Raw genomic sequence first — 26,667 nt, 5'->3', positions numbered from 1 at the left:
TACACCTTGGGATAAGCCCACCTGTATATTATACTGAATTAGATAGTTGCTCGAAAACTGCTATGCAATGCAAACAGCTGACAGGCTGAAATTTCAGCCTACGAACTTAAAACGGAAAAGGCCCCGTTGTTGCAAAAAAAAAAAAACTGTGGAGAAATACGTTATAATTTGTTATAAAGATTTTATTAAATTTTAAACGATTTGGCGTACCAAACTCGTTACAAATCGTGACTATATCAAAATATTAAATAATGTACATCGTTTTGCGCGATAATGAACAGATACATTTTCCATTTTCTAGAACTGTTAAATGTTCTGCTTGGGCAACAAATGCACGTACCGCTTCTAACGAAACTATCATTCACCAGAAAAGGCTCACGAGCTGGGCGGGAAACTGTTTATGCCGAAACTAACATGCGCTTGAATAATTGAGCACAGGATTCCGGCACGTTTCGATAAGCCATTATTGCATTCGGTGCAAATTTATCACGTCAATCGTGTTGAAAAAATAAAATAAAATAAAGTAAACCCAACAACCGAGCTACCTATTCCTGAAGGAGCTCGGTACCCAGAATATCTTCCTCCTCCTCTGTTTGTTTGAGGTGATGCACGGTGATGCCCCAAAACCACGTAACCCAGCCCCGGTCGACCAGTGAACCGTGTGATTGATGCAGCTAGATGCGGGCGCCCAGGACGTACATTCATTCATTCACAATGGCAAGCGGCCAAGCGTGCTCGGCATTGTGGTTTTCCCCATTGATGGGGTTATTATTAGAGAATTTGACAGTATGCGTGTGTGTGTGATTATGCCTAGTTTGTGTTTTTTGTTATATTTCGGCTTGTTACTGTTGTTTGTTGTTTCGCATCAAGCTTCGGACGTGATGTGTGGTTTTGTCACGCGTGTACAAAATTGCATGTTCATTATAACGTGCCGGCAGCCAGCAAAGCGATGTCCTGCCTCTCCTTGTCCTCCACGAGACGACTCCGACCAGACCCAGCTCCCGGAACAGCGGGGCAGGATACATCATTTAGCACAGAACAAAACGCTCGCTCATTCCTCGAATGTAGCCATTTGTATCCGGCAAGATAAATATCCTTCATCAAACAATTTCATTAGAAAAGGGGCCGGCTATCTTCATTCAAGGCGGGCCACCAGCCTTCCAGCACAGCATGCGCGGCATACGGGCGATACGGTGCGATAGTGAGGAATCGGTTGGTGAACGCCGTCAGGCGAGATAAGACCATGCAGAACGTACAGCTCCGTTCAGGAAGACGCGTGAGACGGCACATTAAAAGAAGCGAAACGAGTGCCCCGAACGGTAACGTGTTCTTACGCTTTTTGCCATTCCCTTTACCCGCCCTTCCACCTGGCCCGGTCGGTGATGTCCCTGATCCACGCACCATCGGTGGTGGCGCGTTATCCATCGCGGACCTTTCGAACGAGATCCATTTTTCACCTTTCACGGAGCTTTTTTTTTTCTTCCTTCTCTTTATTTCCATTTTTACCTTAACCAAACCGAACGATGCGGGCAGTGGGTAGTGAAAGGATGGGTGTTTTACCGTTCCTCGCGAGCTTCCAGCATCTATTGCCACCGCTCATTCATCCTTTATTTATGTTTCAATATAAATTTCACCCAGCGAAGGTATGGCACCGAAAGAAGGTGGAAAAACCCCCGATGCTACACCATTCACGTGTTCTCAGAAGCGGCAGCAGGCAAGAAGAAGCACTAGTCATCTATTTTGCATGATGCGGCAGGAGACACTACTTCCGGGTGGAAGGTGCGCCGAACCCAAGCTACCTGGCTCGATATCGTTTCCGGTGGCCAAATTGAACCCATGCCATGGGCTGCAGTCGCAAGAGATGCCGCACAGTGCAGCGCAAGGGAGGGCGCAGAGAAAAACCCGTTAAACTAAACACCAAAATTGAGCAAAGACAAATTGTTTCTTATCGCTCGGTGAGGGGACGGGCTCCTGGCACGGATGGAAAAGTGAAAAAGACGGCCCACCGGTCTGCCGAGGCGAAGCGTGTTATCAAGAATAAAACTGAAGCAATATATCTTAATTTCGCGGAGGGAAAAAAACCGACACCGACTCGACGGCTGGCCCTCGGAGGCTGTGAGGACACCGACTGACAGGTTTGATCTTTCGCTACCCGGCCCGTCCTGCCGTTGGCTGCTGATGACAGTTTTGATAAGAAACTGTCCACGAAAACAAGGGAGAAAACATAGTCCGGTAAAAAAACACGTGAATATTTTTTTTCGTTGTATATAAATAATGACAGATAAAAGCGCACCGCGTTTCGGCGTTTCAACTCGTCAGCACACATTAATTGGCATGTTTCGCGGAAATTCATCGCCATAAAAACGATCAACGAAACGAAGGCAAACCCAAAAAAAAAAACACACACACACACACACCAAAAAACACAGGAAATTAAAGAAGCAAACCATACCGCCGCATTCATCCTGCGCTACGTTAAGCATGTTAATTACGCTGTTAACAACGCTGCTCCCACGCTGCGCTGTTGCTGCCAGTTTGTGTCAAAGTGTGCATGAAAATTTTACAATATTACCAGTTTTGGGGTGAGACCCAGCCAGACCGACGGGCAAAAACACAGCGCACGGTAAGCCAAAGGGCAAAAACATATTAAACCAGCCCGGCGCGGCAGGAACCGGGAACGCAAACATAATAATGTTACAATAGGCGGCAACTGCACTGCGAAACGGGCCGGCGAGCCAGCCGAAAAACCCACCACCGGGTGGAATTATTTAACAACTTGTACACTTTATTGGAAATCGTCAGACGAACGAATGTGGGTGGCAAGGATGCAGGAGCAGCGGTTGTACTGTGCCCACCTGACAACAGTTTGACGATTGCATTTTTGTTGCCACAGATTTGGGGCAATGGTTTAAACTCGGTTTTTGTGCTACAATGCAACCCTTGCAACCGACGAAGTACGACGCTGTTTAAAATGCTTACGTTGTTAATGAAAATTTATTTCAAACTCCCCCTTTTTACCCTGCACTACAGGCGCCACAGTCAAAGTGTCAATTTAATGCAGTTTTACAGTGACGCAAACAAGTGTACGCCGGGGAACAGTTGTTTAATTTAGTTCCATTGTCCTACACGGTGGCTGGCACCCACAGCATGTACAGCTGCACCGGTCCTGGGAGCCCGTCCCTTGTCGGTGCAATGTGGAGGCAAAGCGGATGGGGTTATTATGCTCCTCCGCCCAGGTTGTCTCATGCATGGTTAATAGTTCGACACCGATGACAGGGCCCAGGCACGACGCGGGCTGAGGAGAGCAATATCGACGTGTAACACGATAACAACATGTTTGTGAGGTACTGCGTTCGCGTGTGTGCGAGCGTGTGTGTGTCGCGCAAGGTGAATGTCAGCGACCCGGGAGATGCTGCATGTCAAGAGGCACGTCTACCGGTGGCAAACGGGTGCCCAAATCCAAGAACCGTGCCGACTGAGGCTGACTCTGCCCTGGGAGAGGGAAGGCTGATCGTCACTGTCAAACTGCCGAAATGCGTTACGTGTTCTGAATGTCGTTGCTGCCTGCTGCTGCTGCTGCTGCTGCCGTCGCCGCAAACAGACCCGGGCCGGAATGCATTGCTAGGCAAGCGAATCTGACGGGCGGATGGAAGAGGCGATACAGTGACATATTCCCGCGTGGACGGGAAGTAATTAGCATTTGATCGTCGGATGTGCGGGCGTGCATCGGACAGCTCGAAATTAGTTGACTTTCGAGTGTCCTTCCCGGGGGCTTGGGTGGCTTTTCCCGGTAATGTGTGAATTATCGTGACGAGCGGCACTGCAGCCAAATAAACAACAGTAGGTTGGAGTTTGCGTGCGAGAAAAGTGTGCTTTCTAAACCATAGCTCACTGTTCTTCCCGCCAAAGCATACTAATAATGTGCTTCGTTTCGTAAAACTCCTACCGAAACACTCGATCGTGAGATAACAGTCGGTCAATATTTCCCTCGAAAGCTGCAAATCATGCCAGGCAATCAACAACAAACTTGGTCACAATTCACCGTCTTCTAATCGTATTAATTTCATGGCTCGTATCCAACCACGCACTACCTGCCCGGCCTTCGAAGGTCCAATACAACGCAAAAAAAGGAACTCGTGCAATTCGCGTCCTGCTTACGGCACATCGGTCGATCGTGCGGTAAAAGTTTCGCACTTTTTCTGTTGAGCTGCTGTCGTTGTGGTTGGTGTTGGTGGTGAAAAGTTTTCCGTTTCGGACCAGATCCGGCCCGCCCGGAAGGTACAACGGCCCCGGACCAGCAAGCGCGAGAAAGAGAGGAGAAAGCAAACACCAAAGATAGGGAGAAAGTGCTTGCATCGTAAAGCAAACATTAAGCACTGTCGCCATGACCGCTGGCTGGCAGCAGTCACAGCACAGCCGAAGTTCTTATCAGCGGCCTGTGTGGCTGGCAGGCGTAAAACCTTGCCTTGGAAATTATTGGACATCGCAGCCCCCGAAAGAACGGCCAAACGGAAAGAACCGGGAACCGATAAGCGAATTGGGCAAACTACAGGCAACATAAAGTAAAAAACGGACCTGTCGATTTCAGCTTATTTGCTGTTTTTGAAAGCACTGTTTTGTAGGTATTTGGGAGTGTTGGGCTTTGGTGCTCCTTCGGCGGCGTGGTTTATGCAATTGTGAACAAACATAACACTGTCGAGGATTTCCAGAGCACAATCAAGAGACATCAGATGAGGTTGTTCCGATTTTGTAGTGCTTTCTTGTCCACTAAACTAAGGCAGTCTTTTTGATATAAATTAAAATTGATTAACTGATAAAAATTTGTTCCGGGCACCTATGGAAACACAATAGGACCTTTAAAATGCTTATTTTTTGAGTAACTTGTTTATTGTTTAGATTGACTTGTTCTGCTATTATATTCTACGAAACAAAGCCACTGTGCAGGATGGCAACACGAGAAACGCCTCACTTTCATTTCCCCAAGGCAAAACCCTGCTCTGCTAGACGGGACCTTGTCCACCTTGAACCGATGGACATACCTGTCACTTCATATTGCCGAAAGTTAGAAACCGGCAGTTTGCTAAACCTGAGTAGCACAATACGATCGCACGCATTCGTTGGAATGACTTTGTTCCGACGGGAATGAGTTTAGCAACAAAAGGAAAGAAGGAAAGAAATAAGACAACATCAAGCTACAGCACTAAACCAGCACGGAAAACAATGCCATTCCGATTAAACCACCCGGCCACAGATCGACACACAGGGGCAGCAGGGCAAACCATAATTACGAACCATCCCGTGTGCGCGCGGGGAATACGGACAACCATTTTCGCTACACCCATTTCCCGGGGGCAATTATCCCGACGATCCCGAAAAGGTTCTCCGTTTGCCGCCCTCGGCCTTTCTTTGCGCACTCCGGTCAAGCTTGGCCGGTTTCATAATTACTGTCAAAGGCGCGCTGGCAGAAAAGTGTCAAGCGTGTGGGTGACGTGCCATTGTTCGGATCGAAAACGAACCCAAAATCGTGGGTGTACGGTTTTAGTGCCTTATGCAAGGGGGGCCGAGCCTGCCCGAAGGGTGTGTGATGTTGTGTTCCTGTTTGCTTCAGGCGAGCTCCCGGTTACAGCGCGACAAAGACTCGGGGCGGGATAGTTACGCGCTTCTCAACGTTAACGAGGTAAAAAGGAGGGAGAGGGAGGGGGGGGTGGGAGAGGAAAACCCTTCGGGGAAATTTCCACCGACACCAGGGTTATTAAAACGGACGACGGAAGCGCCGGGCTGATGAAAATGCCGGAAGGATTCGGGCACAAATTGGTGCTGACTTTCATTGATTGGAAGCATAATTGGAAAACGTCTTGTCGATGCGTTGAAAGCGGCCATTTAAGCGCGAACGGTGGGCTGGGTTTTGGGTAGCGCACGCGGTAGCGGCAAATTAATTTCAACAACCAGCCTCGGCCTCGGTTTGTGCCACCCCGGCGGGAGGGGGATACTGGATGGTGCTACCGTGTCACGCTGCAAAGGCACGACTGATATCGATGGCTCGAAGCGTAAGTGATTGATCCTAAGAAAATGGCACAGCAGCTGAGTCGGCGATGCATTCAGCCAACCGGGCCAGACCAGAGATTAACGTCAAATGCTACCCGCTGTACGGTGTTGGCGTTCCGGGAATGCCTCCCGTGAAAGGGTGGAGTTTCTTTTGTGGAAATTAATCTTTTAGAAAACGAGCCTTTCTCAGCGATCCGGTTCAGGTACAGGGTGCAGAATGGAGACACAGGATCTTGAATAGGAGCACCAGACATTCCAATCTATTTGGTGCTTGCTCGGGTCTCTTCAATCGGCACGCTTCCGTTCGCTCCGGGGCCAACGAAACTTTGATGCGGTGTAGTCAGGTGAAACTATTCTCCATACGGAAGGCTTCTAGTGTTCCACTGGCTGACTCCAGGAAGCCCAACAGTGGCGCAAAGTTTCTCCATTGCTCTCTACCTTGATGGCGTCTTTAATGACAGCTACTAGCAACTTAGACACTGTGGCTTTTGTGAGCAACCGGGCTAAGCTGTCGTGGGATTAGTTTATTCTTCGACATAGAACGGGAATCGATCGTCAACTGGTATTTCTCCACTCCTGGGGAGGTGAATGGAGCTGATCATGGTCTAAACCCAGCCATCATTTAATCGAACAAAGGTGAGTGTTTCAAGATCTTGTTAGCATACTTCAAACTTAAACACGTACACACACACACACACACACACACACACACACACACACACACACACACACACATGCACCTTGACACCCTCCAGGGCCACCCAGTTCAAGATTGACCGTCGTGTTACGTCCCCAAACTTTACCGAGGAAGAACCGAGTCGTTGCATAATTGATTAGACTGTCACGAAATTCCAGTACCATCTCGACGATCTGCACATCACGAGATGACCCCGCTAGCGGCGGCGATGGTCGGAGGAGGCATGCGGGAAGCCTAAATTATGGAAGCCATGAAGCCTGTAGTCTAAATAATTAATGTCGGTTGAAAAGTTCATCCGAAAGACAAAGCCATTGCCCATTGCCGAGCCGTTGTAGGACATGCAGCACACGACAATCGTGATGCTCCGTGTGCCCTTCGAGCACCGTTTGGCGCACCGTCGAGTCCTTGGTGGGATCGGTTGGTCGGCTAAAATAATCGCTCCACTTGAGAGGTTGTTTGCCAAATTTGATAATATTTCTTCTTGCTCTTCGGGCGCGTGGGTCTTGCTGGGCGTCCGACGGGTTTCGCGATGGCTTAGTAGCAGCAGCAACAGCAGCACAGAAAAAGTTGTAAAAGCCCGCTCCAGACCAGTCACCATAATTATCGCTCGAATGCTTGACCTTAACACTGTTCTTGCCTCTCACTGCTCGCGGCGGGTAGTGTGTGCATGAATTAAAAAGTTTGCCCCGCTATCAGCTGTGGCCGTTTCTGTGTGTGATTCTACCAGCGCCGTCTTTTACTTGCTTGCTTTTGTGTTTGGCCAATCAGAAAGGTACTACACATACAAAACGGGAGCAAAAGCGTACCAGCTTGATTGATATTGCCGTTTGCGGATTGATATGAGCAGCGGAATAATAGGTTATCGCAGTACGGAGAAAATTGGCTCGGCTATCAGTGCTATCAGCGGAGAAGCTGTCGACGGGGTGCGATGCAAACCGCTAGCAGCATAGGTTTTGTTGACCCAGAGTGCTATATGTTGCTTCTTCTTGTGGCGAGCCGGAAAAGGGAAGAATTCTCTAGTGGTTTAATCAAGCTACATACTTTGTTGAGAAGTGTATGCTGCGCTGTTGGATTTGGAGATTTGCTTCGGTTTGATTGGATGATCAATTCGAGAATGTGTCTTGTGGAATCAACTTTAGAAATTAACATTCTATTTTTGTTTTATTCAAAAAGCACACTTGGGCAGCATATTCTCAATGGAAGCTCAGCCATTACTTCTGATTAATGCAATAGCGAAATGCTTGTTGTAGTATTAGTGCAAAGCTAAGCAAAGCACTATCAGAAAATTATAAGAAATAGTATAAATGTTGCTCTTATCTACGGAATCAATAACAGTTCATCGACTACCGTAATCATCCGTCTGCCGATCGATTATTCATCAGCCATCTCCAACAAACTGTTGAGTAGGTGGAAATAAATCTTTTCCGTAAGCATCCAGTACAGGTTCAAATGACGCTAGTGATTGCTCTGTCCCGCCACCCAACGGCACTTCGTACACCGTGTTTCCTAGAATCTGGCACACACGGGGTGAGATGGAACCGAAATTTGATGAAAGTGCACCCGCGGAGGTGAAATCGGGGCCGGCTTACTTACATGCTGTGCTGTGCTGGTGTGTTGACCACATAATCAGCATCGCAAAAGTAAACATCCGATAAAAATGTCGTTCAAACGCAGCAGAAACCAAGCCGTCCTGCTTTGAGAGCAATTTCGCTTATCGGTACGACTGATTTGGGCGTTCCGGGCCCGGTACAGCGTTGCTCATCGCTCGGTCGTAGCGTGTGTCAAAAGGCGATGGTCAACGAGCGCATTTCTCTTGGAAGAAAATAGCAACATAACTCAAACGAATCGATAGCAGCATGACCTTTCCGTACGATGGTGGATGCTTTCGGGGAATCAAGAGGGAGCTGTTTGTGCTGCCAAGACCCGCAGCCAAGCATCTGGAACGGATGATTGATGAAATAAGCGAAATTACCGCCCAATATTGTTCAAATCTATTTTTAAGAGCTGATCAGCACACATTAGGAGAAATACTCTATCATTCACAATCGGTCGATTGTGGTGGCAATGACGTCGTTCTGTGACGGTTGATCCGAATGTTACATTTTTAACGATGTTGTTAAAATAATATTACTGTTAGAAAACGAAAATAACCAAAAACGGGAGGAATTCTTTGCCAAGCATTTATTACGTGAAACGCGCCAAAAAATTAGTCGTTTTATCCCGCTAATTGGTCCAAGAGCCCCGAATGTTGCCCTACCGCTCCTTTTTATCCCTGCCCTGATCAGTTTGGTTTGTATTGGTTCGGGTTTTCTGGCTATCTTCGGATGCCTTCTGTTTATGACAGGACGTTGGGCACTCTCCCATCAAACAGTCCCAACAATTACCTAATGTTAAGTGAGGAGATATTATAATGGATTATTGATGAAATGTGTGTTGGATTCATGATGAATAAGTTAAAAGCTTATTATAATTTCTAGCTAGAATCTTGTCAGATATTTTCCTCATTAAAAATTGGGTCAATAGAAAGTGCTCTCTTTGTGATAAAAATAGATGCAAATGAAGAAACAATTTTAACTATCGTTTACGAACCAGTGCGAGTTCGTAGGGTTTGGCTACGACCATACAGCAAATCAATCACATGCCGACCATATTCCACCGTTCTAACTATGCTCGAAAGCTTCACAACCCTCCTCACAAAAGAGCAATGACCGCAGGCCAAATGCAAACAAATCAGTACCGCTGTCCGTCTGTCGCTGTGTGATGAAATACAAACTGGACCGCTCTTTCCTCCACCCATTTTCAACTGTCCGAAACTAACAACATAAGCCATCTAGTGGAAATTAAAACTGTCTCGCCCTATAGTTCTGCTCTTATCGCCGAACTCGTCCGAACGATCAGATGCGAACGGACTGAGGATTAGGGTGGAAAACGAAATGTTATAGCAGAGAGAGAGATAAAGAGAGTGAGAGAGAGAGAGAGAGAGGGAGCAAGGGGCAGAAACGAGAGATTAAAAGCACGAAGTAACCATTCAATCAGGAAGATTAAAAACTGGCCTTTCAATACCGCTCCGGTACCGGGGACCGTCTTGCACGGAAAGAAATTGCATTCGCTCATTATGGAAATCAAACTTCACCTACAGAGATTTTCCACTCAATCAATCAAGCAAGTGGACAGCCTTCCCAGGCTTCCCTGGTGCCCAGCCACTAGTGGTTCTTGGAGTTGCACCCTCACGCTAGCACTGGCGCTGTTATTTTCTTCCCATCCGCTACGCCCAGATCGGTCAGACTTTTACTTGCGCTAGACGACAAAATAAATGGTTTCTCGATGTGTTTCCCACCCAGTCCCGCACCGTAGCGGGATTGATTAATGAATCGGTTGTAATTTAATACGGGATTTAATTTCAATCACTCAATCCTTAGTCAAACCCCTGCGCTTGGCCTGGTAGAGCCCGGCGGGCGGTATATCCCTTCCGTTAATCTGGCTTAAAGCGCTGGGAGTCACCAGCAGCGGGATGTGTGCTGGGCGCTCACCAAACCTAGGCTAGGATAGTAATTAATTTAAATGGATTCTCCTCTCGTGAGCGCAGTAAGGAGGAGCGAAAAGAAGCAAGCAAAGCATTGCTCGGTGTAAAATAATACGATATTAACAAGCTTCGATTGCTTGCGGCCTTACTTCTTCTTTTTTTTTGTTGGTACGTTCTTCCCCAACACAGTATGGTTTACTGCTAGGAAACGTTGCGGGGAAGACACATTCGAGATACGCTAAGTGATTGAGCGATTACGATCTAGCAAGACATACGTTCAGCTGTGAGAATAATCATCCATCTTTCTGCAATGAACAGTTCATTCCCGATTGAGGGATTTTATTCCCCGGTGGCCTTTTCAAACGGCTTAATATAAGCAATTAATAGTATTTTTTCTTTCAGGTTAGTTTACTGTAATGGTGTAATTGTCATCTTACACCTCCGTCTGATAAGAGATTATGATGCTCAGTATGATGAAATAAATAAGATAAATTTATTTAGAAAAGAACAATTGCTATGAGAGTGAAATACAACAGTTGCGTTTACAATATTCAAAAAACAATAAAATTAAAAAAAACGAAAACAAATAAAACGTTCACAAACATATCAATCGGCTTTCAACGACACCGAACTGCTTCCCTCCCCAGTCTAACCGCGGTGGGGACGTTTAATTGCCTTTGTTCTCGCGCCCGGTCAAACATACACTTCGGACCTTGCTCCGAACCCCACTGTAATCCCTAGCTCGTCATCATCATTGCCGGCATCATGCTAAGCGTGCATTATTTTCACAACTTAGCGTAATGCTAGCGTGCGCTAGCAACAAACTCGCCCGCAGACTCGTCACAGCACCGGTACGATCGATCGTTTACCGTTCCCTTTCCCGATCGGGTTGGCTGCGATATCCGTGTCCGGGTAGAAAACTTCCCCTTTTACACACACATACACACAGAGCTGAATAGCAACTTACCTTATCTGTTCGTCATCGCTTGGCCGGATCTGGACGAATCTTCGCACCGATAACCATGTGGATCTACGACCTCTGCTTGGCTGTCTCTCTGCCCATGTGTATGTCTGTTTGTGTGTGTGTGAGCTTCTTCCCTCAAATCCCTCGATCTCGCTGTGCAAACAATCAAACGTGCAAGTGCAAACATTGCACCCCATTGATTGTACACCAACACCAACCAATCCCCCTTGCGGAGGCATCTCTGTGTTCGGCAGCATGTTTACCGCAGATCTACAGAGAACTTCAATTGAGGTCCTCTCCCCCCCCCCCCCCCCCCCCCCCCCAGAACTCAACTGGCAATCCGGCAGCCACTGGATCATCAGCGAAAGAGAAAGAGAGCAGAGCAGAACAGAGGTGACCAACTGTGGTATCGCTTCCCGCGCGCCGGTGTGTTGGTGTCCGTTTCGGTGATCGCGATCCCGGCCGCTTCCAGCACCGTCCACCGATCAGTCACCAAAACGCTCTCCAAACCCCTTATCAGCACCGTTCGCTGATGTGAACCCCCGTTCAAACCCCAAATGCAGTGTTTGTATTGCTGTGTGTATGTGTGCGTGCGTGTGTGTGGAAATTCTATAAAAGTAGGCACCCGTGGCCGGGATCCGTTATTCCCGTCCTGAGGCCCGCCCGGGATCGCTGGTGACGACAGACGAGCCGCTGTGTGACGTACGTAGTGCCCGATCGGTAAAGAGTGAACCGTCTTCTCTGCAGTGTTGGAGAGAACGGTTTCATCTTTTTCGCCCACACCCCCCCGGTTACATTCCATGTTGAACTGTAAGGTGTAGTGAACATTTCCTGAGTGTGGAAAGTGTGGTTTAGTGCGTGAGAGTGCACGGACACGACACGGAACGATGTGGGTCCTCGGTGGAAGGAGGCTGCTCTGGAGCTTCCTGGTGTCGCTAGTGCTGATTCAAAGTGTGTCCGCAGGTATGTTCCTATACATTACGCGTGAAATATCGTCAGGGATGGAAGAGATGGCGAAGGTTCTCAGCATTGGAGCATCCACATGTTGTTGGTGATGCTAGCATTACTTCCGAGCAATGTATTGCTGTCGAGGGTGTCGATTAGTACAGCAAAGCGCGAGAAACAAGTGGCTGCTGTGGCCAGCGGTACCCATAAACCAGTTGAGATAATTTAGACAATAAATTGTAATAGGCAATTTGATGACGTCCCGCATGTACGGATCGTCAACGCTGCACGCTCGGAAATAGGGTGAGAAGTGCTGCCCGTTTGTTGAACAGCGCAGGTGGTGATCGTGTTGTTTTGGTATCACGAAAACAAGATAGAATCTGAGAAAAAAGAACCTTTTTATCACTTTACCCGCACCGATACTGGTCTTTCCTGGATCTTTTCGGGGCGAAGCAAACAACTCAGCACGACATACAAATTTTGGGATAATCCCTTAGTCAGTGCCTGTGTCTTTCTAATGAAGATTGACAATGGCGGCGGCGGCGGCGGTGGCAGCAACCAACGCACTGGCCTTTGTTTTCATACTTTTCAATGAATTCAATTAGCTTAACCAACGAGGTTGTTGTTGATGTTCTCACGGAAGTCAGGAGAAGCACCGGCGGGCGTGTAGGGTAAGTCGCAGTTCGGCAGCATTCTGGCAGTGTACACCCAGCACACCGAGTGTTCTAGAACGCGGAATCGTTGAAACAGAGCAAATGACTGTGGCTGTGTCTATTGCTGGGCTGTACAGAATGACGCATTTCGTGTGGCAATGTGTTTTCGAAAGATTGAAGCATTCTGATAGAGCCGTGTGTCAGGAATGTAAATATTTAGATATTGCAGCTAACTACAAACTGAGAGAGCTTTCAGCAAGCAGGTGTACCTACTTGGTGGTCTTTTCTAGAAAGAATGTAGAACTGACATGTTGTGATGATTTACCACAAACAATTTGAGAAGCTAGAGAGTGAATCGTTACAGCCACCGGAACTATCTGGAATGTTGAAGTTTTCTCGGGAAGAATAGTAGACAAAAAGAAGGAGGTCTCAACTCCGAGTAAATTTGCAAAATAGTTTTGACTAAGTACAAAAAGGAAAGTTCCAAGATGTCATACTCTACTAATGCTTCAACTCACACATGATCGCACACGATTCTAGAAACTCGTGGATGCATTAAAGCCAATGCCTTTTCACCGGTGAATGACTGATAAGCAGATGCCTAGTTGGCAGTCTTGGTAGGCCACCATTCTCGATCAATGTCAAGTTCAGGAGCAAGGCTTCAAAGCCGACGTACAATGTGTGCAGCGGGCATGGGCGGTTGTAGTGTCCGCGGTGCCGCGTTTAGCATGCGGCTTTGCCACTTCCCTTATCAACAACACTGAGTGTGCACTTTCACGATAATCGAAGCTGTCGTTTGTAGATGCCCTCCCGACACCCCGGGGGTCACGTGGGTCAGTACGAAAAATAAAACTGATAGTAAGCAGCCGCAAGTGCTCCGTCACTCGCTATCAGCCGGAATAGGTCAACAGACTGCCAGCAGATTATGCAACATGTGGACGGTTACGCTCGTACTAATCATTTGCTTCTATGCTTGCTTCTTTTCTACGCCTACCCCCTCGGACAACAGCATCGTGCAAGTCGGGATGCCCAGCACGTAAGTATTTAGCACGCCGCGGACGATACCGATCTATGGCTGACTGGGTTACGGGCAATTACTAACGGCAATGTTTCTCCTGCTTCCTGCTCCTGCTCACTACAGCTAACAAATCCAGCAAGTACACGTTCAAGCCCGGTTTCGTATATCAGTATGATGTGGACAGCTATGTGCAGCTTCAGCAGTCGGACAAGGAGAACAAGCAGACCACGCTGAAGGTCGACGGCAAGGTGGAGGTGTACGCCGGCGACAACTGCCAGTACACGCTGAAGGTGGTCTCGCTGACCTCGTACGCACCGGACGGCAAGAAGACGGCGTTCGGGGCCGACATCAGCAAGCCGGTCCAGTTCACGCTGTCGAACGATGAGCTGCTGCCCGAGATCTGTACCGAAGCGGACGATACGGACTTTTCGCTGAACGTGAAGCGTGGTTTGATTTCGCTGTTCCAGGTCGCGCAGGAGAAGAGCACCGAGACGGACGTGTTCGGCGTGTGCCAGACGTCCTTCTCGAGCTACCCGTCCGGCGATGCGACCGTCGTGGAGAAGGTGCGCGACCTGGGCAACTGTGCCTACCGCGAATCGCTCTCGAACAGCTTCGTGACCCGCATCGTCAACAGCAAGGCCGGCATCAAGTCGACGCCGCTGCTGCAAAGCTCGTACAATGCCCAGCAAACGATCAAGGGTGGTCTGCTGTCGGCGGTCAAGCTGTCGGAGGAGTACCAGTATCTGCCCTACCTGAAGGACAAGGTTGGCGTGACCGCGAAGGTAACGACGAAGCTGACGCTCACCGGCAACAAGGCGGGTGCTGCGCCGGCCCTCGGCGCTGCGAGTGAGCCGCGCACGATCATCTTCGAAAATCCCGACCAGCAGCCGGCCGGCAATCTGGCCGTCATCAAGCAGGAGCTGAAATCGACCGTCGAATCGTACACGAACGGCAACGTGGGCAAGAAGACGGCCAACCTGTTCGTGGAGCTGATCCAGCTGATGCGCTACTCGAAGAAGGAGGACCTGCTGACGCTGTACAACCAGGTGAAGGCGGGCAGCGTACACTCGAACAAGTCGCTCGCGCGCAAGGTGTACCTGGACGCGCTGTTCCGCGTGGGCACGGGCGATGCGGTCGAAGCGATCACGCAGCTGTACAAGAACAAGGAGCTGACCGGTGCGCAGGAGCAGAAGCTCGCCTTCGTTTCGCTCACGCTGGTACAGTCGATGACGCAGGATGCGCTGAAGGCGGTCAACAAGCTGCTGGACGGCAATCCGCCCCGCGAGGCGTACCTGAGCGTGGGTTCGCTGGTGAGCAAGTACTGCCAGAAGCACGGCTGCCAGTCGTCGGATGTGAAGGAAATCTCGAACAAGTTCGGCGCCAAGCTGGGCAAATGCCAGTCGACGTCGCGCGCCCAGGAGGACGTGATCGTGGCGGTGCTGAAGGGTGTCCGCAACTCGGACAATCTGGTCGCCCCGCTGCTCGATAAGGTGATCCAGTGCGCCGGTCCCGATGCTTCGTCGCGTGTGCGCGTGGCTGCCCTGCAAGCCTACCCGGCCGCTTCCTGCAACAAGAAGATCGTCAACGCGGCGCTCAGCACGCTGAAGGACACGAACGAAGACTCGGAAATTCGCATCCACGCGTACCTGTCGCTGGTCGAGTGCCCGTCGGCGAACGTTGCCAACGAGCTGAAGGCACTGCTGGACGCGGAGAAGGTTTACCAGGTCGGTTCGTTCATCACGTCCCATCTGGCCAGCCTGCGGGCGTCGGTCGATCCGACGCGGGACGCTGCCCGGCAGCACTTTGGCAAGATCCGCACCTCCAACAAGTTCCCGTTCGATGTGCGCCGCTACTCGTTCAACCGGGAGTTTTCGTACGCGGTCGAGTCGCTCGGTGTCGGCGCCAGTGCCGAGACGAGCGTGATCTACTCGCAGAAGAGCTTCCTGCCGAAGTCGGTTGGACTGAACTTTACGGCCGAGCTGTTTGGCAATGGGCTGAACGTGTTCGAGCTCGAGGGACGCCAGGACAATCTGGAACGGCTGGTGGAGCATTACTTCGGACCGAAGGGCTTCTTCTCCGGCATGGACATGCAGGCGGCGTACGATCTCCTGGCCGAACAGTACCAGAAGCTGTCCGGCAAGGCGAAGGAGCGCTTCCGCCGCGGCATCCGCGAGGACATCCGTGCGCTGGCCCGCACCGTCGATCTGCACAATGACGCGCTGAAGGACTTCAACCTGGACGTTACGATGAAGGTGTTCGGCTCGGAGCTGTTCTTCCTGAGCACGGGCGAGAACGTGCCGACCGATCCGGAGCAGTTCCTGGACAAAGCGCTTGAATGCTTCGACAAGATGATCGAAGGGGCCAAGAAGTTCGAGCACACGTTCGAGCACCATGCCCTGTTCCTGGACACGGATCTGGTGTACACTACCGCTCTCGGTCTGCCACTGAAGCTTTCGGCGCAGGGTGCCGGTGTGGCGCGTGTCGATGCCGCTCTCGAGCTGGACGTCAAGAGCCTGGTGAAGGACTACAGCAACGCCAAGTTCAACACGAAGTTCCAGCCAAGCGGCAGCTTCGAGGTGACCGGAACGATGAGCGTGGACGCGTTCAACGTGATGACGGGCATGCAGGTGGCCGTGTCGGGCCACTCTTCGGGCGGTGCGGCCGTCAAGTTTGCGCTGCACGATGCCACCGCCTACGATCTGACGGTCGACGCGCTCCAGGGCAAGCAGGAGCTCGTGTCGGTCAACTTCCGCGAGGTGATCATTACGCGCGAACGGGGCAACCAGCTGATTACGCTGCCCGCCAAACGCCAGGACTTTGGCTCGAAGTTCAGCGAGTGCTTCGACAATCTGTACAGCGTGATCGGTGTGACGGTGTGCGCCGCACACAAGGTCGACCAGGAGGAGCTGTTCGAGGTGTACCTGGAGGTGGAGCCGAAGTTCCACTTCTCGGGCAAGTTCGACAACTCGAACCCGCAGCACCTGCAGCTGTCCCTCAGCTTCGATACCCCCGGGTCGCAGACGAAGCGTCTGACGAACCTGCGACTGGAGGGTGTGACCGCCGGCGAGCTGTACGTGAAGGCGACGCTCGAGTCACCGATCCGCAACGTCGACTTCAAGCTGGGAGTAAACAACAACGACAAGGAGGTGGCCCTGTACGCCGTTGCGCACAATGGCGTGGAGGAGTACCTGGCCAAGATTGGCTTCCAGAAGGGTGCGTCCGGTGGGCGCGATGAGTACGTGCCGATCTTCACCATCCGCTCGCCGAACGGCGACGCCCAGGTGTCCAAGTTTGTGCAGACGACCGGCAAGATCGTGGTGGAGAGCCTGGATGGCGGCAAGCGCAAGTACAACCTGGAGAACATCGAGTGGACCAGCCCGTACGCCCCGAAGACGACCATCAACGGGCACGTCGTGTCGAACGGCGAGCGTAGCTTCGATGCCAACGTGGACGTGAACGTCGGTGACGTGAAGAACAACGTGGTGGGCCATCTGGACTTTGATCTGAAGCACGTCAAGCTCGACCTGGAGAAGAAGACGCCGAGCGATGCGAACAAAAACTTCAAGGTCAACCTGGAGGTGGCGTACACGGACAACTCGTTCAAGAACCTGTTCTCGTTCGCCAGCGGCAAGGACTTCAACAATCCCTCGAACAAGTACGAGCTGAGCCAGTACGCTGAGTTTGAGCTCAAGCCCGAGGCGCAGGGACTGGAGTCGCTGAAGCTGGAGAACAAGCTGCAGCTGCCGAAGCAGCTGATCCGACTGGACTTTGCCACGAACAAGAACAAGTTCTACCTGGACGGTGAGTACGGGTACGACAAGTACAAGATTGCGGCGAACGTGGATGCGAAGTACAACGAGAAGACGCCCGGGGATTACGATGTGCAGCTGGGCGGTTCGCTCAACAAGCACTTCTTCAAGTTCTTCTCCAAGCGCATCGTGGAGGCCAACAAGAGCCGCTTCAGCAACAAGCTGACGGCCAGCACCGGTACCAAGTTCGAGCTGAACGGTGCCGTCACGAACCGCTTCACCAGCCAGGATGGTGAGCTTAACCTCGAGGGATCTCTCATCGCTGTCGAGAAGGCTTCTCCTTACAAGTGAGTAGGAAACGCAATGATTATTGGCAGGGCAATGATATCACTAATTGGTTGTGCTGTTCAGGCTTTCTTTGACAGTTCAGTTCTCGGCCGCGAACGTCCTCTCCAACGCCAAGGTGCTGGTGGATAAGGAAGAGTTCGCTACGTACGACTTCAAGCTAGAGCGGGGACAGGATCCGAACGGCAAATTCACGGTAAGTCTCCGCAAACAACTCTCAACTCGTTTCAGTTTTCCTTACGCCACATGTTTCATTGACTCTCCCAACAGTTTGTGGTGAAGGACTTCTTCAACGGAAATGGTGAACTAAAGTCGGCCAAGGGTCAGGGTGAGCTGTTCGCCCTGGTCACGTTCGTCAAGCAGGACCGCAAGGTGAAGCTGGACAGCAAGTTCAAGGTGAACGCACCGGTGTACGATGTGGCTGCCGATTTCTACTACGACTTTGAGAAGGACAACAGCAAGAAGGTACGCTTCGAAACCAAGAACAAGGTCACCCAGACCAGCTTCGACAGCAAGAACAAGGTGGAGGTGTTCTCGGAGAAGTACGAGCTGAACGTACAGAGCCAGGGCAACCCGAAACCGGTCGATGGCAAGTTCAACGTCAAGGTCAGCCTGCTGCTCCCGACCGGACGCCAGTTCGGCGGCGAGTTCCAGCGCGATGCCTCGACCAAGGACGAGAAGCGCTCCGGCAAGATGGCGGCCAGCGTGTACGACAAGCAGCCCGGTGGCAAGAAGCGCTCGGTCGAGTGGGCCGGCGAGCTGAAGGATATGGACGTGAAGACGAAGTTCTTCGACGCGGTGCACAATGTCAAGTACTCCGATCTCGAAGGCAAGGATGTGGTGCTGGACGTGACGCTAAAGCATGCGCCGGCTGGTAGCTACAAGTCGGCCGCCGGTAGCTTGAAGGTTTCGGGCAGCTTGCTTCCCCAGGTGACGGAACTGAGCGTGGTCGTCGATGAGTACTGTGAGCATCACGCCAAGTACCACGTCAACGGCAAGTACGGGGCGGACTTTACGGCTGCACTGGTCGGTGGGTACCACACCGGAGGGCACGGCAAGCCGGCCACCCACGACCTGAAGGTTGACGTGGGTGCTCCATCGTACAAGGTGGGCGTATCGTCCAGCGGCAAGTACCTGCAGCCAGAGTCGGACGACGGTGTGTACGAGCTCGACTACAGCGGATCGGTCGACTTCAACGGCAAGAGTGCGTCGGTGTCGACGCAGGCCAAGGGCAACTACAACCGTGGCAATGGAAAGCTGAACCTGAACCTCCCGAACGTGGACCCGATCGCGGCCGAAGGTTCGTACACGTACGACGCGAAGGAGGAGGGACCGTTCCAGACGAACGGCGCCCTGAAGGTGTCGTACGGTGCGGGCAAGAACTTTGAGTTCACCGGCACCGCCAAGGCCCCGTCGATGGACGATATCCAGGTGCACGCGACGCTCAAGTCGGAGTTCGAGAACGTGCGCAGCGTCGACCTGACCTTCAAGCACGCCAAGTCGAGCGACAGTGCGTACAACACGAAGCTGCAGCTGACCGCCGACGACAAGAAGTTCAGCGTGGAGAACGCGGTGGTCGTGTCGGAGACGAACCCGTCCGTTGACTTTACGCTCGGCTATCCGGGCAAGACGGTGAAGGTGTCGGGCAGCTACAAGGCGCTCGGCCACAGCGCATTCAAGGCGGACGCCAAGGTGCAGAACCTGGCCAACTTCGACATGGAAGCGAACGTGGAGGCCAACTTTGACAGCTACCAGACGTTCTACGTGAAGCTGTACGGCGATGCGCCGATGCTGAACACGAACAAGTTCTCGGTGGAGGTGAACGCGAAGCCGGGCTCGAACGGCAAGGGCGTTAACTTCCGCGCGTCCGAGGGCGGTAAGGACATACTGAGCGGCTTTGCCGACTACTCGGTGAAGGAGCAGGGCAAGGCGATGGTCATCGAGGGCCAGGGCAACGTGAAGCTGTACGACAAGCAGCAGACCGCCACCTTCAAGCTGATCCGCGAGAAGCTGTCCGAGTCGGGCATGTCGGCCACGCTGACGGCCTCGGTGGGCAAGTTCACCGTGCTGCACGAGTCCCGCGTCCAGCCGAACGATTTCCGCGTCAAGACGAGCGTGTGCGACGAGAAGAAGAAGTGCACCAAGCTGGAGCTGCTCTCGAAGCTGGAGCGCGCGGCCGGTGCGTTCAAGCACGAGGCGCTGGTGTCGGTGGAGGTGCAGCAGATGGGCTACGAGCACGAGTTCGGCCTGTCGGCCAAGACGAGCGCCAACGGGCTGAAGTTCGACCACACCACGGACGTGCAGCTGAAGGAGAAGAACCAGCCGAAGTACCAGTACCTGTTCTACGTGCATCCGACCTCGGCCGGAGCGAGCCTAATACTGCCGACGCGCACGGTCGCCGTGGAGGGTGTGCTGAACCTGCCCAAGGACAAGTTCGGACCGTTCGACGGCAGCGTGTCGTTCTATCTGGACAAGAAGAACGAGCCGGACAACAAGGCCACGTTTGCGGTGCGCGGCGAAACGAAGATGCTCGGCTCGACCGGCGTCAGTGCGAACGGTGCGCTGACGTTCTCGCATCCGACGATCAAGGCGCTGGCCATCCGGGCCAAGGGTACGCTCGATGGGGACAAGCAGACGGCGGACGGATCGGTTGAGTTTGACGTGTTCAAGAAGGCCGGCGACAAGATCGTTGCCAAGGTGCGCTACGCCAACAGCGACCAGTCGTTCAAGGGCTTCAACATCACGACCGAGGCAAGCGTGTCAAGCAAGGGCCTGGGGCTGAAGTGTGGCTTCAGCGGCCACTCGGCCATGTCGCTCGCAACCCGCCAGGCCAGTGCGGCCGGTTCGCTCACGCTGCCGTTCGAGGGCTACACGTTTGGCTCGTACTTCTTCGGCAGTCCGGAATCGTTCGACTTCCTGCTGACCCGCTTCGGGGACGACTTTGTGCGCGCGCACGGCACGTACGATGCGAAGAAGTACCGCGGCGACCTCACCTCCACCTTCAAGTTCCTGCCCAACCGGCCGGTGGTGTTCGAGTCGCAGCTGAACGGTCTGTCGTCGGCCAAGTTTGCCTTCAAGCAGGACCAGTTCTTCAGCGCGGACGGTACGTTCGGCGTGGACAAGGCGATGGTGCTGAAGGTGATGGGCGAGGGTAAGCCACTGCTGAACGCGAAGGTAACGCTGGACGCCAGCCACTTCCTATCGACCGAGTACAATGTGGACGAGGCGAACGCGAAGGCGTTCCTGGTGTCGCTCAAGAACCAGCTGAACGCCGACTTCGAGGTGACGCGGGCGGACGTCAGCCAACGCTACGCCAAGCTGGCCGAGGAGCTGAACAAGCTGTCGACGAACCTGGTGAGCGCGCTGCCCGAGTTCGGCAAGTTCCAGGAAAGCTACGCCAAGCAGCTGCAGAAGCTGCAGGAGGACATCATGAGCGATCCGGCCCTGGCTGAGTTCGTGAAGGCTGCCACCAAGATCTTCCAGCAGGTGAGCGAAGTGTTCGGCCAGCTGTCGCAGGTGTACGTGGAAAGCTTCCGCAAGATGTCCGCCCTGGTGAACGACGTCGTCGCCCAGCTGATGGAAACGTTCAACACGAAGGTACTGCCGGCGCTGAAGGAGCTGTCCACCAAGGTGGAGGCGATCTTCTTCAACGTGTACGAGGAGACGGTCAAGCTGGTGGTGGCCGTGTTCGAGCGCACCGTCAAGGCGCTGAAGGTGTTCGAGGAGGACTTCAACAAGATCGCCACGAGCGTGTCGGAGCTGTTCCGCACGTTCGCGCAAACGTTCAGCAAGGCCGTCCAGGTGCTGGAGAAGGAGCTGAAGGAGCTGTACAAGCTGGTGCAGGAGTACTTCGACACGTTCGACGAGTTCAAGGCGGTGAAGGAAACGTTCAAGGAGTACTTCGACGGGTTCGACCGGTACGCGTACCAGCTGCTGAAGGAGCTGCTGTCGCTGGTCGAGGCGGTCTACCCGATGCCGGAGGTGACCGAGCTGACCACCGCGATCAACAAGTACATCACCAGCAAGCTGGACAACAAGCCGGTCAACGATGTGGAGGAGCTGAAGACGCTGTTCGTGAGCCTCGTCAAGGTGCTGAACCAGGCGGTGGAGCGCCTCATCGCGGGAGTGAACGTGCAGCTGTCCGAGCCGACGTTCGGCAGCGACAGCTTCACCTCGTTCGTCACCTTCAAGTTCCTGCCGTACGTGTCGAGCATCCAGTTCAGCCCGTGGAACTTTGTGCGCAACGAGAAGTTCTACTCGGTGCGCGACCTGATCCACCAGCTGCGCCTGTACGCGTTCAATCCGTTTGCGCGCGTGCCGATGTTCCACATGCACGCCCAGCTCGGCGACGGTGGCCACTTCTTCACGTTCGACGACAAGCACTTTACGTTCGCGGGCAGCTGCTCGTACCTGCTCGCGTCCGACCTGGTCGACGGTAACTTCAGCATCGTGGCGGACATGGACGGCGGACGCCTGAAGTCGGTGACGCTCGTGGACAAGGACTCGACGGTCGAGCTGACCGCCAAGGCGGTGGTGAAGTACAACGGCAAGGAGACGGATCTGCCCATCCACCAGAAGGATGTGTACGTGTTCCGCAAGTACTACACGGTCACGGTCGGCACCAAGTACGGTGCGCAGGTGATGTGTACGACCGACCTGAAGATCTGTCACTTCTTCGTGTCCGGGTTCTACTTCGGGCGGCTGCGCGGTCTGCTCGGCAACGGCAATTACGAGCCGTACGACGATCTGGCGGTGCCGAACGGCAAGATCACCGAGGTGTCGACGGACTTTGCGAACAGCTACAAGACGAGCCAGGCGTGTGCGGCAGTCGCCGACCACGGTCACGATTCGCACGACCACTCCAGCCCGACCTGTGCCAAGTTCTTCGGCTCGGAGTCGTCCCTGAAGCTGTGCTCGTACCTGCGCGACCAGACCGGCTACAAGGAGGCGTGCAACCATGCGGCGCACGATGCGGGCGAGAAGGCGGACGAGGCCGCTTGCGGCATTGCCCGGCTGTACGTGTCCGCCTGCACGCTGTACGGCATCCCGACCGTGCTGCCCAGCCAGTGCGAGAAGTGCTCGACCGACGAGGGCCGCTCGGTCGATCTGGGCGACTGGTACTCGGTGAAGGCGCCGCAGAAGAAGGCCGACGTGGTGGTGGTGGTCGACACGTCGCTCGGCACGCTGCTCGGCGAGCTGGTGCAGTCCACGATCAACGATCTGCGCAAGGAGCTGAAGGCGACCGGCATCAGCGACGTGAACGTTGCGGTGATCGGCTACAGCAAGACGGACAAGTACACGAGCCTGTTCTCGAACGGCGGCAAACTGGACTACACGGGCAAGCTCGGCCAGGCCGACGTCAGCAGCGGACCGAAGCAGTGCCGCGGGCTGGTGACGGGCATCGAGTCGGTGGACGCGTTCCTGCAGCTGCTGCAGAAGATGGGCGAACAGTCGCGCGAGAACTTGGGCGCTACGACCGAGGTGTACGCGCTGCGCCGTGCCTTCAGCTATCCGTTCCGTGCCTCCGCCAGCAAGTCGGTGCTGGTCTTCCGTTCCGATTCGTTCGAAATCGCTCAACCGGTAAGTGTGACCTGCTGCGAATCTCCGTTGCGAATCTCCTTACTAATACAAACTTGTGTGCCACCTGCAGGGAAGCGCAATGAGCGCCGCACTGGGCATGGCGAACGTTAAGGCGCGCGGCATCATGTTCAACATGGTCGCTCCGCTCAAGAGCGTCGGACTCACGAACACCAAGGACCAGTCGAAGGTCAAATCGATTGTTGGTAAGTTTGGGTCACGAGCCACTCAAAATCGCACAACCACTCATTCATTACGCCATTGTGTTTGCAGGCTTTAACGAGCGCGTCGTGTACCACATGAACGACAAGAAGCGCACCCTGGGTTCGGCCGAGATGAAGAAGTCGCTCAAGTACGACGATGTGGTCGCCGTGTCCGCCGTCGAGCGGTTCGGCGGCAACTTCTTCGTGCTGCAGAACTACGCCCAGCAGAAGACGCCGAAGGACAAGAAGCAGTACATCTCGATCGTGGCGGCCGTGCTGGCCGACCAGCTGTCCCGCACGGAGACGACGAACGATTGCGTCTGCTATCTGCGCGGTGGGCTGCATCCCGAATCGCTCTGCACCGCCTCCGACATGCAGGTGCTGCCGCCAGCGGTACGTATGCGAATGGGCGCATGAATTCCCCAGAGGGTAGTCGTAACAGTGCTTGATGCTTATTCTTTTCGTTGCTCTTCCATCCACAGAAAAAAGCCGGTGGTGCCAAGGGATAAGACCTAGTCCTCGACCAACATCCGTAGAGGTTATTTATTGCGGTAAGAAAGCGAAACAGTGTGCACTCATCGCACCAACCAACACCAACACAGGGCAGCGAAGGAGTGCAGTCGCAGGCGGACGGTCCATAGAGTCCTAAGGTCCTGCTAGCAGCGGAAGCTGGATACGAAATAGACGTACAACAAGGCAATGTATCTTCTACCAACGCACTGTTTCTATTGTTAAGATCGTATTGTGTCTGATTTAATAAAGTAATGTGACTTTACAAACAATAACTGTCATTGGAATGGAAAGTATCATTTGGTTACCAACGGACTGGGAAAGAAATGAGAATGTAATTGAATACACCACAAGCTGCAAATCGGATTCAGCGCAGCCACCAAAAGACCGGATCGGTGAATGCATCACTAATCGTATAATTGAATGATTTTTCTTTTCAGCTAAAAGCTGTTCAGTGGCTGCGATTCTCTTCGCCTCCTGTCCGAACAACAGGGGAAGATGCATGGCAACTTTATTTTTACTGTTAATTTCCCCCACTCAATCACTTGTTGAACCAGGCACACAGACACATACACAGCAGGCATGCAATTGACTTGCAGGGCATTGAAATTGCAAATGATGAATGTTTGTTTGTGGCCGGTGCCACTTTTCAGCCGCAAGGCTCGCTCAATCATCGCACATTAAAGTGAAATGAAAATCGATTTCCACCCCTCGTCGTTAACGCACGCCATACACACACATAAACACACAAGTCCACATCGCAGGTCAACGTCATTGTTGTTGACGCGTGTAAATTATTGATGCTGAAGCCTGCTAATTTATTTAATACACATTTTAATGATTATTTGTTGTTCGTGTGTGTGTGTGTGTGTGTGTTAATGATTCACTATAATGGCAAGTTCACCCGTAACGAATCAAAGGCTATTTCTGCTTCTATGATTGGGATTTGTTTTCCGCCAGGGGCCGTTTCTGTTGATATTAAAGGGAATTACAAATTCGAATTACAATACGAAAACTACAATATTTTCCATTCCAGTAGTTTACTTTCCTGCCTCAAACCGGAGGTGAATGTTATTATAATTAAATCGTTTATCATTACTTTACTCTCCCCCTCCTTCAAGAAAGTGTGGAATGTGCTTCCAAAAATCGCTCCGAATGCTTTTTCTTCCCTCGCGAGCTGCAGATCACCGCAGCAACACCATCAGCGGCTCCCAGTGCTTTAAAACCTTTTCTGCTAATGAACTTCGCCAGCCCGGCCCGGCACAGCACGCACGTGAAGCCAGCACACCTTCCCGGAAAGCGGGCGAAAGAAAGTGTACAAACCTGAAGCCGTAGCTATAGCTGCATAATTGATCAGATTGCAAATGGTTTAATGCATTATGGATGGGATTAAATCGATTATATGCATCGCTTCTGCTGGTGCCGTTGGTGCCACTTGGTAGGCGCGTTGGGCGCGTGTGACCCCGGGAACGCAACCAGCTTCCTTTCCGGTTCTCCGTACTACACACGCTGGACGGGCTGATCTCACCTTGCTAACCTGGGATGGGTGGCACGGTAATGTTAAATTACCAAAACAAAAAACCCGGTCCACCCAAATCCGAGATAAGTCCCCCAATCCTTCCCGTGAGTGGGTTGCCTTCGATGAATGGGGAAGTACCTAAACAACTTCACGCCGCTAGAGCTCCTTTTTAGCCGATTGTTTAGGCGATTGTTTAGCCACCTTCCACACACACACACACGGTTTGAACAGCATGAAACCTCCCGCTGTACGGCCGGATGCAACGATTTCGACCAACTGCATCTCAGATATCGTTTGCGGAAGGGATTTTGAAAGTATTTCGGACAGTGCGGGGCGATCGGGTAAATACGAGCAGGAGCAAGAGTTGGTTCGTAAAAAGCAATGACCGTAAAGGATCACCGAGCGCTATTGTTAGGTTGGGGGGGAGATTTTCTCCGGACTCTCTATAGCCCAGATAGTGCGACTCCATCTTGTATCCAAGCACGGTCCGTGTAGTGGAGATGCAGGAGAAATATTTCGGCGTACGCTTCCAACCGTACCCGCAACCTCATGATGGAATGTAATGCGCATCGGTTACCAGTGCTGCCCAGGCTGCTTGATCCGAATTCGATAGCCGACAAACAGGACTGCAGCTGCAGCTAGTATTGGAAAGCGATCCGGAAGCGTAGATTGAACAACACTGAAGCTGCTGTCGGTCGGCTGACCGAAACGAGCAGATCGGTGTAATTTAGGAGTACATGCACGATGGGTGACCCCGTTGTGCGTGGGTTTTATCGGGCTCATCGAATCGTGCTGGATTGTACACAATTTTAAATTAATTTTCATAAATCCTTTCCACCCGTTCCCTCACAAACCGCGCAAGCCCCGTCACTGGGACAAGTGCTTGTTTTCTAATTGAAATTCTGAACTACGCTACATT

At 52.4% G+C, this 26,667-nt stretch overlaps 1 protein-coding gene across 1 annotated transcript; it reads left to right on the top strand.

Moving 5' to 3' along the window:
- Nucleotides 1-11,613: 11,613 nt before the first annotated feature.
- LOC1281283 (apolipophorins) lies at nucleotides 11,614-24,504 on the top strand. Its single transcript, XM_061646273.1, has 8 exons — nucleotides 11,614-12,192; nucleotides 13,837-13,863; nucleotides 13,969-17,941; nucleotides 18,006-18,135; nucleotides 18,210-23,519; nucleotides 23,590-23,722; nucleotides 23,790-24,112; nucleotides 24,202-24,504. The coding sequence occupies exons 1-8, from the start codon at nucleotides 12,117-12,119 to the stop codon at nucleotides 24,226-24,228; spliced, it is 9,999 nt and encodes a 3,332-aa protein (XP_061502257.1). The 5' UTR covers nucleotides 11,614-12,116; the 3' UTR covers nucleotides 24,229-24,504.
- Nucleotides 24,505-26,667: the final 2,163 nt, after the last annotated feature.

Source organism: Anopheles gambiae, chromosome 2, assembly GCF_943734735.2.
Source record: "Anopheles gambiae chromosome 2, idAnoGambNW_F1_1, whole genome shotgun sequence".
NCBI lineage: Eukaryota > Metazoa > Arthropoda > Insecta > Diptera > Culicidae > Anopheles > Anopheles gambiae.
Note: the sequence above shows the minus strand (reverse complement) of the source record. Positions and strands in the feature narration are given on the sequence as shown.

Excerpts from the sequence above, each read along its gene's own strand:
- LOC1281283 (XM_061646273.1), top strand. The coding sequence starts at position 12,117 with ATGTGGGTCCTCGGTGGAAGGAGGCTGCTCTGGAGCTTCCTGGTGTCG. Across the intron at positions 17,942-18,005 it reads GAGAAGGCTTCTCCTTACAA|GCTTTCTTTGACAGTTCAGT; the intron begins GTGAGTAGGAAA and ends TGTGCTGTTCAG. Across the intron at positions 24,113-24,201 it reads TGCAGGTGCTGCCGCCAGCG|AAAAAAGCCGGTGGTGCCAA; the intron begins GTACGTATGCGA and ends TTCCATCCACAG.